The sequence below is a fragment of the Schistocerca nitens genome, chromosome 7, assembly GCF_023898315.1.
Source record: "Schistocerca nitens isolate TAMUIC-IGC-003100 chromosome 7, iqSchNite1.1, whole genome shotgun sequence".
In the NCBI taxonomy this organism is placed as follows: Eukaryota; Metazoa; Arthropoda; class Insecta; order Orthoptera; family Acrididae; genus Schistocerca; species Schistocerca nitens.
Window position 1 is genome coordinate 584,988,391 of NC_064620.1, and position 14,804 is coordinate 585,003,194.

At 40.3% G+C, this 14,804-nt stretch overlaps 2 protein-coding genes across 2 annotated transcripts in view; one reads left to right on the plus strand and one right to left on the minus strand.

Annotated features, from left to right (window-relative positions):
- The window catches only part of LOC126194929 (origin recognition complex subunit 5), a 158,084-nt gene extending 150,371 nt beyond the window's left edge, over positions 1–7,713 (minus strand). Inside the window, exon 1 of the mRNA XM_049933310.1 lies at positions 7,583–7,713. Within this exon, the coding sequence (XP_049789267.1) occupies positions 7,583–7,641 (59 nt within the window). The 5' untranslated portion in view covers positions 7,642–7,713. The remainder of the gene's footprint in view (positions 1–7,582) is intronic.
- A 259-nt stretch (positions 7,714–7,972) lies between these two features.
- LOC126194858 (EP300-interacting inhibitor of differentiation 3) overlaps positions 7,973–14,804 on the plus strand; it is a 117,995-nt gene continuing 111,163 nt past the window's right edge. Inside the window, exon 1 of the mRNA XM_049933202.1 lies at positions 7,973–8,138. Coding sequence (XP_049789159.1) covers positions 7,997–8,138 — 142 coding nt within the window. The 5' untranslated portion in view covers positions 7,973–7,996. The remainder of the gene's footprint in view (positions 8,139–14,804) is intronic.

The following is a 14,804-nucleotide window of genomic DNA, read 5'->3' on the forward strand; positions in this document are numbered from 1 at the left end:
GACTGAATCTAGAGAGGTTAAAAATCTACACGATAAAGACTGTGTAATACTCATTGGAGGTTCAAACGATGTATATAAAAATGAAACTGCAAATGCTACACGTTATCTTAAACAGTGTCTGAAGAACCTCACGCATACAAACGTGATAATCGTGAATACACCACATCGGCATGATCTGGATAACCCATCATGTGTAAATACTGAAATACAAAAAGCCAACTATCAGTATGCCAAAATCTGTAGACGTTTTAAAAATGTTAAATGTGTTAATATAAATAATACAGGTCGTAGATTCCACACACAACATGGACTACACTTAAACAGTATTGGGAAAGAATATCTGGCGAACATGATAATGAAGGAATTAAAACTACTTCAAAACACCTTCAACACAAAAACAACTGTTATACCACTATCAGTAATAGAACATTCCACAGTACAAGAAAAATCAACAAAGGCAGTCATCTCGTCAGCAGCAGAACTGACATCAGCAGAACCTTCACCACCACCACCACCACCACCAAAAATAAGAACAGGAGACACAGCAACAGTGGGGCAGACAACAGCAAAGCCAACAACAGCAGTAGCACCAGAAACGACAGTACCAATGGAGAAGCCACCAGCTAAACCACACCCCATCAGAAGGAGCCAGAGGACAAGAAAGTACATCACTCCAAAGGAGGATTTTTTATGGTTCAGCACCAAGAGGAGAAAAAAACTGGGACAAACCGGCTCAAAGCATCAGTCACTGTCAACAAAATGTAAACAAAAGATACAGGCAAGGTAAGCTGTGCTCGTTTCTCAGTCTTTCATCAAAATATACAATCTGTCAGAAACAAAGTGCAACAATTAGAAGTGGAACTACAAACTTTAAACAGTTCAGTCAAATGCATTACTGAACATTGGTGTAGAGGAACTGAAATAACATTAATACATTTAAACTCATATATACTAGCATGTCATTATAGTAGCACCACCATTAGAGGTGGCGGATCATGTATATATGTCAAGCAAGGAATTGCCTATAAAATTAGAAATGATATTAATTCTGTGAGGAAAAACACATAGAAATATCAGCCATAGAGATAAGCAAGACAGATGAGGCACAAAGGTTAACTATAATATGTATTTACCGTTCACCCAGTGATGATATAGATACTTTCACTGCAAAACTAATCCAGATTCTAGACATGGCTTCGAATCCTAAAGGGAAGGTTCTCATTTATGGAGACTTAAATATAAACACACAAAACCCAGATAGATTCTGTAACTCATTCTTGAATATATTGCGCTGTTATAAGTTATCACCATTAGTTAACAGAGCCACGAGGATAGCCAAAAACTCATCATCAACAATTGATCACATCATCACAGACATAGATAAAGAAAGTTGTGAAATTATTGTAGATAACCTTGGCCTTTCTGATCACTCCTGTCAAATCCTAAAATTAAACATAAATATAGACAATACAACTAAAACATACACTTACAGAAGGGTTTTCTCCAAACCAAACAGATCAGAATTTGCCAAGCAAATAAACAGTATAACTTGGGAAGAAGTGTATGCTGAAACTAGTGTAAATAAGAAATTTTCTAAATTCATGTCACTATTTAAACTCAGATTTGATGAAGCATTCCCAAAGGTGCAAACTGCAGTACACTCACACAAAAGAAATACCTGGGTGACCAAAGGAATAAGGAAATCCTCTGCAACACTCAAACAACTGAACAGGTTAAAAAACTACCATAGTGATCCTGGTTTCCTAAACTACTACCACACATACAAAAGAATATACAGAAGAGTTTTACGAGATGCAGAAAAAGCCCACAATGACAGTATTATAGAAAAGGCAGAAAATAAAATTATAGCAGCCTGGACTGTTACCAAACAGGAAACAAACAGTAATAAATTAAAAACAGTAAACATTCAAATTAAACATAATGGTGCTATTATACATAACCCAAATACACTAGTAAATACTGCAAATGAGTACGTCAGCAGTGTTGCTACCAAGCTACAGCAAAAGTTTGGCAAAAAACAGCCTGAACAAAAATTGAACTGTATGGATAACTCAATGTTACTGTTACCGACTTCTACAGAAGAAGTAAGGATGGTTGTGAAGAATCTAAAGAATAAAACATCAGCAGGTTTAGATGAAGTGCCAGTGTGCTTACTGAAGGACTGCATTGACAGCGTACAACATCCTTTGGCACACATCATAAATGAATCTTTCACTGCAGGCTGCTTCCCAGAATACTTAAAATGTGCAAAAGTCCTGCCTCTATTTAAGAAAGGCGATCCAGAAAATATAGAAAACTATAGGTCCATCTCATTACTCTCATCCTTTTCCAAGGTAATAGAAAATATAATGAAAAAGAGACTAATGGATTTCCTAAACAAGTACAACCTACTGTATAAAGAACAGTTTGGTTTTAGGCCAGGAAGAAGCACAGGTTCAGCAGTAGCTCACTTCACAAATTTTGTCTTAGAAGCACTTGACGAAGGTGAACATGTAACAGGCATATTCCTTGACCTTAGCAAAGCATTTGACATGGTAGACCACAAAATACTACTAAACAAAATGGAGGCACTAGGAATAAGGGGAACAGTAAATATTTGGTTTCAATCGTACTTGGAAAATAGGGTACAGTGTGTAGAGATCTCACAAACGAAGTTCAGCGGATTGACAAAACACATTTCCAACCAGAACATATTAACATAGGACTCCCTCAGGGAAGTGTGTTAGGGCCAATACTCTTCCTAATACACTGCTGGCCACCGTAAATGCAACACCCTGAAGGAAGCATCCGAATCAAGTGAAATTTACACCATGAGTTTGCAGCGATGAGATATGCAACTGATTAGAATTTCAGTGCAGACGCACATCACGCGTGCCTGTGGCGCCATTTAAGGCTTGGCGATTTCAACGAGTGTACGTTCGGCACGTGTGTTTACCTTGTGGTTGTTTCACAACATGATCAGTTATGCCTCGTAGACAACAGCGAACATCTTTTGATCAAGTATCCGAGTTTGACAGAGGAAGGATAGTGGCTTACCGAGATTGTGGATTATCATACAGAGAAATCACTAGTCGTGTTGGACGAAACCAAACAACTGTAATGCGGATATGTGACCGTTGGATGAAGGAGGGTACGACGGACCGACGTGGTCAATCGCATTCACCTCGGTGCACCACTGCACGTGCTGATAGGCAAATTGTGCACATGGCAGTGACGGATCGCTCAGTGACATCCCGAACCATAGCACAGCACATTGCGTCTGTAACGCATCATCCAGTGTCTGCGCGTACCAATCGACGCCGTTTACAGCAGAGTGGTCTGTCCGCAAGACGTCCATTGCTTCGTCTACCATTGACGCAGAACCACAGACGTCTCCGTCGCCAATGGTGTGATGACAGACGGATGTGGACGGCAGAATGGAATGACGTTGTCTTTACTGATGAGGCACGCTTCTGTCTGCAGCACCACGATGGTCGGATTCGAGTGCGGAGACACCGTGGAGAGAGGATGCTGGACAGCTGCATTACGCACCGCCACACGAGTCTTGCACCGGGTATTATGGTATGGGGTGGTATTGGATATTACTTTTGCACGCCTCTAGTACGCATTGCCGGTACTTTAAATAGCCGGCGCTACATATCCGAGGTGCTGGAGCCAGTTGTCCTTCCTTACCTTCAGGGCTCGGCCACAGCCATATTTCAACAGGATAATGCACGAACACACGTGGCACGCATTGTCCAAAGGTTCTTCGTCGATAACCAGATTGAATTGCTTCGCTGGCCGGCTCGCTCTCCGGATCTTTCGCCAATAGAAAACATGTGGTCCATGGTTGCTCAACGAGTGACCCAGATTACATCCCCAGCTGCCACAGCAGATGATCTATGGCAACGTGTGGAAGCTGCTTGGGCTGCTGTACCCCAGGAACACATCCAACATCTCTTTGACTCAATGCCGAGACGTGTGGCAGCGGTGATCTCCAACAATGGCGGCTACTCTGGCTACTGATTCTGGCGGAACTACATGTCACAGACGTCTGTAAACGTAATCATTTGATACTTGGTCAACATGTTATCTAGAAAATAAATTTTGTTGTGCTACCTCTTGTCTTTCTTGGTGTTGCATTTACGGTGGCCAGCAGTGTATATATCAATGATTTTCCCCAGAGTGTCAAATGCGGGGAAGCAATACTATTTACAGATGATAGCAGCATCCTTATCAGTTATGAGTCACCAGACAAATTGAGAGACAAAAGCTGAAGAAACTCTCGATCATGTATGCAAGTGGGTAGTAAGCAACAAATGGGTCGACAGAAGCATCCGATCCCACGTGTCGGCTTTGACCCGTGACGTAAGGGTGTTGTCGTGTGTAACGTCATGACGGCGCGGAGTTTGGTTTGAGTGTGGCTGTCTCCAGTTCAGTGTTATCTTATTTTATTTACTTTTCTGATCTGTTCGTTCTATCTCGTGAGATTATTTTTTTTTAATTTAAAAACACTTACTACTTATTTTAATTATCTGCTTCCTCCAATTTCTGTTTTAGTTTATTATATTTATCTTTCTGATCTGCTCGTTCTATCCCGTGAGATTTTTTTTTTTTAAAAAGACAAAAAACGCTAATCAGCAACTGAAGCATCTTTATCTTCTATGGGTTGCAGGGGTTACGACCCCTGGGGAGGTGGTGAGTATTCATGCATGGTTGTCTTCACTTACACATTGTAGCTACGCAAGGCGTCTAAATTTGTTTATATTTAGTTTGCCCCCCACCCAAAACACCCCATTTCCCGCGCTTGTCCTGTTAGTGTCATTAGGCTTCTTGTGGAAAGTGTGTGTGTTTGTTTTTGTTTCCGCCATATTTGTGACGTCATGGGTCAAAGCATACGGGTGGGATCGGACGCTTCCGTATTTCCCAACAAATTGGCTGGCTCTGAGCACTATGGGACTCAACTGCTGAGGTCATTAGACTCCCAACAAATTAACCCTCAATATTTAAAAAAAAAGAAAGTATTAATTTCCACATAAATAAAAAACATAATAGCATAGGCCTAAAAGTTAAAGATGAACTTATAGATTGTGTCACAAACACAAAATTCCTAGGAATGCATGTTGACTCACAGCTTAACTGGACTGACCATATTGCAGCACTAGAAAAGAAAATTGCTACTGCTTGCTATGCACTCCGGATAATTATGTCAGTAGGTAATAGTTCATGTGCTAAGACTACATACTTTGCATATGTGCATTCAATAATTAGTTATGGCATAACCTTCTGGGGTACAAATGTGCAGAACATACAAGCAATTTTCAAGCTGCAAAAGAGGGCTGTACGAATAATAACAAAAGGCAGCAAGAGAGCTCACTGTACTGATTTATTCAAAACCATGGGAATCTTGACAGTACCATGTGAATACATCTTTCAGACTGTGATATATATAAAGAAACACATTGACCAGTACACACAAAACAGATCTATACACCACCACTGGACTAGATCCTGCCACCATTTGCATCTCATACGAAAAAACAAAACAAAAACCCAAAATAGTTTATTATTTAATGGAATAAAAATGTATAATTGACTTCCAGAGGAGATCAAAGCTGAAACTGGAATACATGCCTTTAGGAAAGCTGCAAAAAGTTATTTAGCAGATAAGTGTTACTATACTGTCAAAGAATACTGTAAATGACATGTGTTCACCTCAATTCATGCAAGAGTACTTTTGTAAATTTATATTTATCTGTAATTAAGATTGGTGTGTATTTGTTTTGTGTAATCCATGCAAGAATACATTTGTAAATTTATATTTATTTGTAACTAAGATTGGTGTGTATTTGTTCTGTGTACAAACGATTAAGTTGCACCATAGAAATATGTACTACCAGAAGTACTATTATGTATATACTCATTCCATGTATACAGTTGACGACATCCATACAACACAAGTTGTCTATGGATGAATAAATAAATAAATAAATATTACATTAAATGGTATGTGAAGTGATAAATGATGATGATGATGATTGGTTTGTGGGGCACTCAACTGCACGGTCATCAGCGTCCGTACAAAGTCCTAATTTTTACACAATCCAATCTAGCCACTTGTCATGAATGATGACAATGATGATGAAATGATGAGGACAACACAAACACCCAGAGAAAATCCCCAACCCAGCCGGGAATCGAACGCGGGACCCCGTGATCCAGAGGCAACAATACTAACCACTAGACCATGAGCTGTGGACGTGAAGTGATAAAGAATACATGCAAACCACTATGGTAAACTACCCAATTAATTTAGATGAAGAGAGCTACAAAAATTTATCATCTCTTGTTTTTCACACAACAGATGATAAAGTTTATTGATTTGATAATACTATAAGACCATCTTCCTGGAAAATTCTCAAACACAGGATCTCTGGAAGAGAACAGAAGCACTTAAAATATATTTAATTGGAAATATTCGTTTGGAAATCCCTGCACTATAACAAAACTGCTTGTTTTAGCTCCAGCTTGTCCATGCCTTTGTTTTTATCTTGCCACACATTTTAAACAAAAAAATTCTATTCACTGGATTAGACAGGGGACCCAGAATTAACTCTCTTTAATTACTTTTTTTCTTTTCTTTCTTTTTTGTGAGAATGAACTGACAGTGTTCAACATTGAGACTTAAAAATGATCCGAATTTGGGAATCACAACACTTGGCAAGGTACCCAAAATGAGTGAAAACTGAAGGAATGTGCTTACAAACAAATTACAATAAAAGTACAAGAGAACTAACAAAATGATTACATATAGGGCCTAGTTCAAAAATCATTACATTCCGTGGTTTTTACAATTCCAATAAATAGATGACTTTAAATTACAAACTGCACAAAGAAGTTTCGTTGTCAGTTGAAAACATGAAGTATTTTCTGAGCACATTCTGCATAGTTCATATTTCTTTGTTTAAGCTACAAATGCCACCATGTTTTGAATTGGGAAAACACACAGTACCAAAAACCTCTGAAGAAACTGTTCAGTTATGAGTGCCCTGGTATTATCTCACATCATTAAAATGATTATTTTTTTCCATCCTCAATGGTTTGCTTAAAATACATTTTACAAGAAAAATTGTGGCTGTAAAGACACTGTGAAACGTGGCTTCTTTGGTAGATTGAGGAGATCCTCTACTGTGCAAGCATAAGAGAACTGAGCCCATCAACGGTTTTTTATACATAGAAATAATACGCATGTTCTCAGCTGCATTACACATTCTACCGTTACAGACATTAAATTAACCAAGATCAAAACCAACCAAATATAATATGTATCATTGGCAGTTTGATTTCCGTGTATGATATTGATGTATGCAGTTGGCGAAAATCTGGTAGCAGCTAACGCATTAAACTGATCAACATATTCATAATATGCTGTTCTGTGAAATAGATCAGGAGTGCAAATGTGATACGCTTGCGACGCTGGCAATACATATCCATATTTGATTAAGTAACCGGAAAATATACCAGTTCTATAACCACACCTCAGCTCACAGATATATGTATTCTTTATCGAAATAACACTTACTCAACAAGAACAACACATTCTTTCCCACAATTCCTTTCACGCAAAGTCCGCAGGGACATTTTCTTCTAATGTGTTGTCTGTTTTCTGCTCCCGCTGAGTGCAGACTGCAGACGAAATTCAGATATTTTACCGCCAAATTAAGCAGGTTTGACAACAGTGTTCACTAGCTCGTGGAATGATATCGATAATTGACTGTGGTCACCACAGTCACTCACTGATTTGTTTCGTTGTATAAGAATTATAGTAGCTAAAAACGTATTTTTTGATTATGTACTGCAACTGGTGCTGCTGCTGTATATACCATAGTTGATACAGGTCTTAAATACGCGTTAAGTATATTTTGTGTTGCAGTTGGCAACCCTTCGGTCACTGCAATTGTAGAACTCTGTGTGTAATCTGTGGTGTGTGTTTTGAATGGAGTTGATCTTTCTAACCAAAATGAATTCCGAAGATCCTCAGAACAAAAAGATCATGGCGTTAACAGAGGAAAGAATACAAGATATTGAGAAAAAGAAAGAAGTACTCGAAGGCTTATATTGTCAAGCTAAAGAATGCTGTGAGTAAATATCAAAGCATAGTTTTTTCTGAAGATGTCAAATTTATTTATCTCTTTCAGTATTTTTAAGAAACATTGTGTACTTATTCGAACATCAAACCAGACAACTAACGGTTTTCATTGTTACAATTATTTATGGAAAAATTAATCTTGCTATTTCGAAAATAGTTAAATAATGGTTGACACATGATGTAACTTTGTCTATAACTGTATGAAAGACTGAACCTGTAAGTTAATAATTGTAGAGTAAGTTAGTTTATTCGCCGTGCAACGGTTCACATGAAAGTAAGAAATCTGGTTCGAAGTACCTGCGCTAACTACCAGGAGGGGCATTGGAAGGTTCAGTAATAATAGTTGGGTGTTTTTTTTTCCCCCACAGTGTCGTGAATATGACGTACTCAACTTTTTCACTATAAGAAATTTTTTTGTCAACACAGTGAGATATATATATATATATATATATATAATTTAAATTATTATTTCACAGTGAAAGATAACATCAGAAATTACACAATACCTTGTTTCTATTGGCTGCCCTCAGCCAAACATGATGTTGCATTATTAATGTTTGCTGTGTACCAATGCAGTGGACCAACACCGTATGGTAAACTTTAACCTGACCTAGCAGTGAAATTCATGCAGCTAGCAATGCACCTGTGTCAGACTATGGTTGTCCAGGTACTAACATATGATGCAGGAACCAATACTAAGGGTAATAAAGATAGGGCAGAAACACTGAACACGATATTCAGATTTTCCTTTAGTAATGAAGATACATCTGTACCCTAATGCCCCAGTTTCCTCACTGAAAAGGTGAGTTATTTAGATATGTGACAGTACCATCAGAAACTGATAAAATCAAGCAGGGTCCTTGAGCCTGATGTAACCCAGAATTTGCAGCTAGTTTCCATTTTAAACATAATACACTGTAGAATCCTTCAAGAAAAATCAGTGTCTTAGTAATTGGACAAAGAGACAGGTCACTCTATTCTACATCAAGGGTAGCAGAAGACCTACAAAATTGCTGACCTATCTCATTGACTGTCTGTTGTAGAGTTGCAGAATGTTTTCTGTGCTCAAACAATGAAGTATCATGAAAAGAATTACCTCGTCTCAACCACCATGTACAGTGTGGTTATAAATAAACTTTCACCACTTGAAGTGGTGTCGGTGAAAACAATTTATTGTAAGGGTAACCAAATATATGGGGGGGGGGGGGTGTTCAGACTGTGACTGCAGGATTTGTGTTGTTGTCAGTGTCTTGACTTGCTGGTATGGCACCATAGGGTTGAAACGCAAGGTTCAGTATGCATTAAGTTGTCGACAGTCAAGGTGAGCAGGGCTTTGTTATGCTTGTTTATCAAACCAACAGTAGTAGTGCTGCTACTCTTTGCAAGTATCGACCATGGATTTCCACCTCACATTGCTCTTGAGGTCACTCAGCTACTCTGTGATACATGTGGAGAATTGGCTGATGGTGCCAAACTGTGTGACTACCAGATTTGAACCTGTGCAATTTCTGGCTCTGGGGTTACATGAAGGACGGGTTATGTCAACGAGACAGTATCACCCGTTAGAGATTAAAGATGAGCATAGCGAGGGAGGTAGCAAATGTCCCAAGCAAGATGTTTCACGCAGCAGTAGAGCAATCTCTAGTGCTGTTACAGTCTATTGATGATGCAGACAATCATCTAAACGTAAACATAGTTCCCTTCATTGGTTTATTCTATTTATTTTTATTCTGCTCATTCTTACAGAATTTCATTATTCTGTGACCACTTGTTTTTCATGGAGGCCCTCTCAAGTAACAAAAGTTTAGTTACAAGTACCATATATTGCAAAAACATCTATCATGCATAACCCATCTTTCACTTTTCTCAGACATCCAGAAAATGATGTGGGTACTGTATTTCTTGATTTCTGAGATGTGTTTGACACTATTAATGAAAGTAGGATTAGCCTATAAGGGGTATCAAACAAAATTTCTGATAGGATTGAGTTCTTGGTAGGAGTAAGACAGCATGTTATTTTAGATGGAGATACATTGATGAAAGTAAAATTACCTTCAGACATTCCTCAGGAAAGTGGGGTGAGATGCTCGTTTTTTATTTATTTTATCACTGCCAGACAATATTAAGAACAACATTTTTGCAGATGATGCTGATATCATAATGAAGTAGGTACTGTCAGAAAAAGCTGCAGAAATATTCCTTGAGATCTCAAAAGAGTTCAAAGTGATGCAAAGATTGCCAACTTGCTTTAAATTTACATAAATGTAGAATTATGCATTTTACAAAATGAAGAAAAAAATTGCCAATGTCTTATTTCTGTACTATCAGTTATGCAGAGTAAGAATGAGCCAACTTGTAAGAGTACTTTATATACGAATGTGAACCAGGGTTATGTAGGATCGGTTTAGGCAAGGCAAGTAGAAGACTTCGGTTCACTGGTAGGATATTGAGAAAATGCAGTCATTCTACAAAGGACACTGCTTGCAAGTCCCTTGTGTGTCCCATCGTAGAATATTGCCTCGAGTTTAAGGGAGGCGTACTAACACAGGGAATGAGAGTTGTACCCTCTCTCCAATGCTATTCAGTTGGTATACTGAGCAAGCAGTAAAGAAAACCATAGCTTGAAAAGGGAATTGAAGTTCTGGCGGAAGAAATAAAAACTTTTAAGGTTTGTGAATGACACTATTTATGTCAAAGATGATAAAGGACTTGGAAGAGCAGTTCATTTGAATAGATAGTGTCTTGAACAGAGGTTATGAAATGAGCAACCAGCAAAAATAAAACTAGCATAATGGGAAGTAATCAAATTAGATCAGGAGATGAAATACTAAAAGTAATGGATAAATTTTGCTACTTGGCAGCCAAATAATTGATAAGGGCCAAAGTAGAGAGGATATAAAAAGAAATAATAAGAAAAGCAAGCAACTGAGATTCATATGAAGAGACTAAGGGAAACGTAACTCATCCACAAAGGAAGTGGCTTACAAAACTCTTGTCAACTGATTCTTTGTGTTGCTCATCAGTCTGAGAGCCTTAAAAGAAAGGATTCATAGAAGACATGGAGTATATCGACCGAAGAGCAGCACATTTCATCAAACGATTCTTTAGTCATCATGAATGTCAAACAGGTATTCAACTCCAGTGGCAGACGCTACAAGAGAGGTTCTCTGCATCTAGGAGAGTTCTATTATTGAAATTCCAAGAGATTATGTCCGACAAGAGTCAGACAACATATTACTTCCTCCTACATGTGCCTCGCGAAATGATCACAGTGAGAAAATTCGAGAAATTTGAGCTTAGTAAAGAGGTTTACCAATACTTATTCTTTCCATATGCCATTAATGAATGGAGCAAGGAAAGGGGGGGTCATTCAGTGGCAGTGAAGGTATCTTCTGCAACACACAACCTGCTGGCTTTTGGATTGTTGATGTAGAAGTAGATAAAATACAGGCAGGATGTAGGAAGAAAAAATCATTTCAGAAAAAAGGGAATTTATTAGCAAAATCCAGGATGGAATAACAACAGTGTGAAAGATTGATTGCTACTCACAAGACAAGCACAACAAAAAAGACTGTTAGATATAATTCGTCTATCGGACTAAGTCCTTCATCAGACGTAGACAACACACATTCACAAGAGCACGAGTCACTCACAAATTGACACTGTGGCCTCTCTGGGGAGCTCAGATCTGACTGCAATTCACTGTGTCTGAGGTGAGCAGTGATCTCTGCTGGGATGGTTAGTTTTTTCTGTGTTGGACTCTGCACACTGACAGCAGAAGAAAGCTGATGCTCCTGTGGATCTCATGGAGCAGCCTCTGTGCCCTGTAGCAGCGAGTATTCACCAGCTGGCACTCGGCAGCTGGCGAGGTGACAAACCTTCATTTTTTCCTCATCGTGACTCTCCTCTCTTCGATCCCACAAAGAGGATTTACAGCTGCTTTTAGAATCCCAGTGTCCACTTGTCCTCTGTCTTCATAAAACAAAACTGTGTCCTCATGACTGCTTTGATCTTTAGCATTTCTTCCCTGTCCATTTTGACCTTCCCCCATCTCTCTGACTGCCTATCTTCAAGATGTTGCAGTTTGCCTTTTCCTTCCTCATTTGACCTTTTCCCTTTGTTCCGTTTACATCCCTCCATTTGATGTCACCAGGGCACACCTCCTACAGCTTACTGGGCAGCTACCTCACCCCTTTCTGCTGCTCGGTGACTTTAATGCACACCATCCCCTGTGGGGTTCTCCCAGAACCTGTCAGAGAGGTGCCCTCTTGGCTGACCTTCATAATCAGTTTAACCTCTTCTGCCTTAACACAGAAGCAGCCATGTTTCTTTTAGACTCTTCACTCACCTATTCTCATTTGGACCTATCCTTCTGCACTGCCCATCTTGTCCATCATCTCAAGTGGTCCATTATCTCTGACACCTACTTGAGCAACCATTTCCCATATACTATCCGTTTGCTGACTCCTATCCCACCTATGTGCACACCCAAATGGCAGCTTACTAAGGCCGTTTGGAGATTTTACTTTTCCCTGGCGACCTTCGATGAACAAGATCTCCTCAGTTGTGATGACCACGTAGAATACCTTACAAATGTTATCCTTACTGCCTCAGAACGTTCCATTCCTCGAACTACTTCTTTACCATGCTGTGTCCCGGTCCCTTGGTGGACTGAGGCATTCGATGATGCAATTCACACGCGGAGATGTTCTCTCAGCATTTTTAACAGTCGTCGTTTGATGGCAAAATGCATTCATTATAAACAAGTGTGTGCACAGTGTTGTCACGTTCTTCAGGATAGTGAAAAAGCTAGCTGGATTTCATTCACTAGTTCTTTTAACAGTTCCACTCCCTCTTCTATCATGTAGGTCAGCTTCCGACAGCTCTCTGGGACCAAGATCCATTCCCCAGTTTCCGACCTGAATGTAGCAAACAATGCCATCATGGACCCTATTGCTATCTCCAACACCTGGGGCCGCAATTTCGCAGAGATTTTGAGCTCCTCCCACTATCACCCTGCCTTCCTCCATTGGAAATGAGTGGAGTCGGCTTGTGTGATACCGTTCCCAGAATCGCGTGTTTGAATGCCACCTTTACTCTGAGGGAGCTAGGTCATGCACTCACTCCATCGCGATCCTCTGTCCCAGGGCTAGACGCTGTTCACATTAAGATGGTGTGGCACCTTTTTCTTGCGGGCATGCACTTTCTGCTTAATACACACAACTGCATCTGGGCAGATGGCATGCTTCCCAAACACTGGTGTGAAGTCGCTGTCACACCCATACCTAAGCCCGGTAAGGACAAACACCTGGCCACTGCTCCATTTCTCTCGCCAGGTGTGTTTGCAAGGTGATGGAACGTATGATTCATGCCCGGCTGGTATGGTGGCTCGAGTCACGCAATTTACTAACCACTGCACAGTATGGATTTCAAGTGCACCGCTCTGCAGTTGACCATCTCGTCACTTTGTCCACCCATGTCGTGAATGGTTTTCTGCAGAAATCCCAGACAGTGGCCATGTTTTCGATTTGGAGAAAGCCTACCCTTGCTGCAGGACTGCTATCCTCCTTACTCTCGACATGTTTGGCTTCTGTGGCCACCTGCCTCATTACCTTTTGGTCGTTTCCTTGGGTTGTGCCTTATCGGACACCTTTATCCAGGAAAACGGTGTGCCTCAGTGTTCTGTCCTGAATGTCATCACCATTAACCCTGTAATGACCTGACTCCTGCTGGGTGTCCCTGGCTCCCTTTTCTTTGACAATTTTGCCATATATTGCAGTTCTTCAGACTTGTATCACTGAGTGGCGCCATCAGCAGTGTCTTGATCGTCATTACTCATGGTGCATCGACAATGGCTTTAGTTTTTCCACTGACAAAACCATGTGTGTAGATTTCTGGCAGCGTAGTTGGTTTCTTCCTCCCTCTTTACATCTTGGGCCTGTTGCTCTTTCATTCATTCAAACTATGAAATTCCTGGGGCTCATGCTCGATAGGAAACTTTCTTGGTCCTCCCACGTGTCTTACCTGTAAGCCCACTGTATGCAATGCATCAGTGTCCTACATGCCCTCAATGTTAATTCCTTGGGAGCCGATCAAACCACCCTCCTACAGTTTTAACGGTCCCTTGTCCGTTCGAAGCTAGACTATGGGTGTTTCGTTCATGCATCTGCACATCCGTCTCTTATACTATCCACCATCATGGCATCCATTTGGCCACTGGCGCCTTTTATACTAGACCTGTTGAGAGACTATGAAGAAGCTGCTAAACTACTGCTCTCACACCACCGTGACTTTCTCCTCAGTAGATATGCATGCCGTTTGTCTCCCATGCATGGCCATCCATCCTATGCCTCCTTAGATGACTCCTTTGATCACCAGAATGGAGTGCATCCATCTTCACTGTTAGCTCCTGGAGTTTGCTTTTGGCTCTTGCTCCAGCAGCCTAACCTCACACTCCCTCCAACTTTCCCAGTGGGTGTGAACCCTTCACCATCTTGGCTTCATGCAGTGGCCCATGTTCACCTTGGCCTTCATTCATTTCCTAAGGACACTACTCCAGCCTCGCTCTACCGCCTTCTGTTTCACCACCTTCGCATGGACCTTTGCGACTTTACCTTTGTGTTCATTGGTGGCTCTTGCAGTGACCGTTATGTTG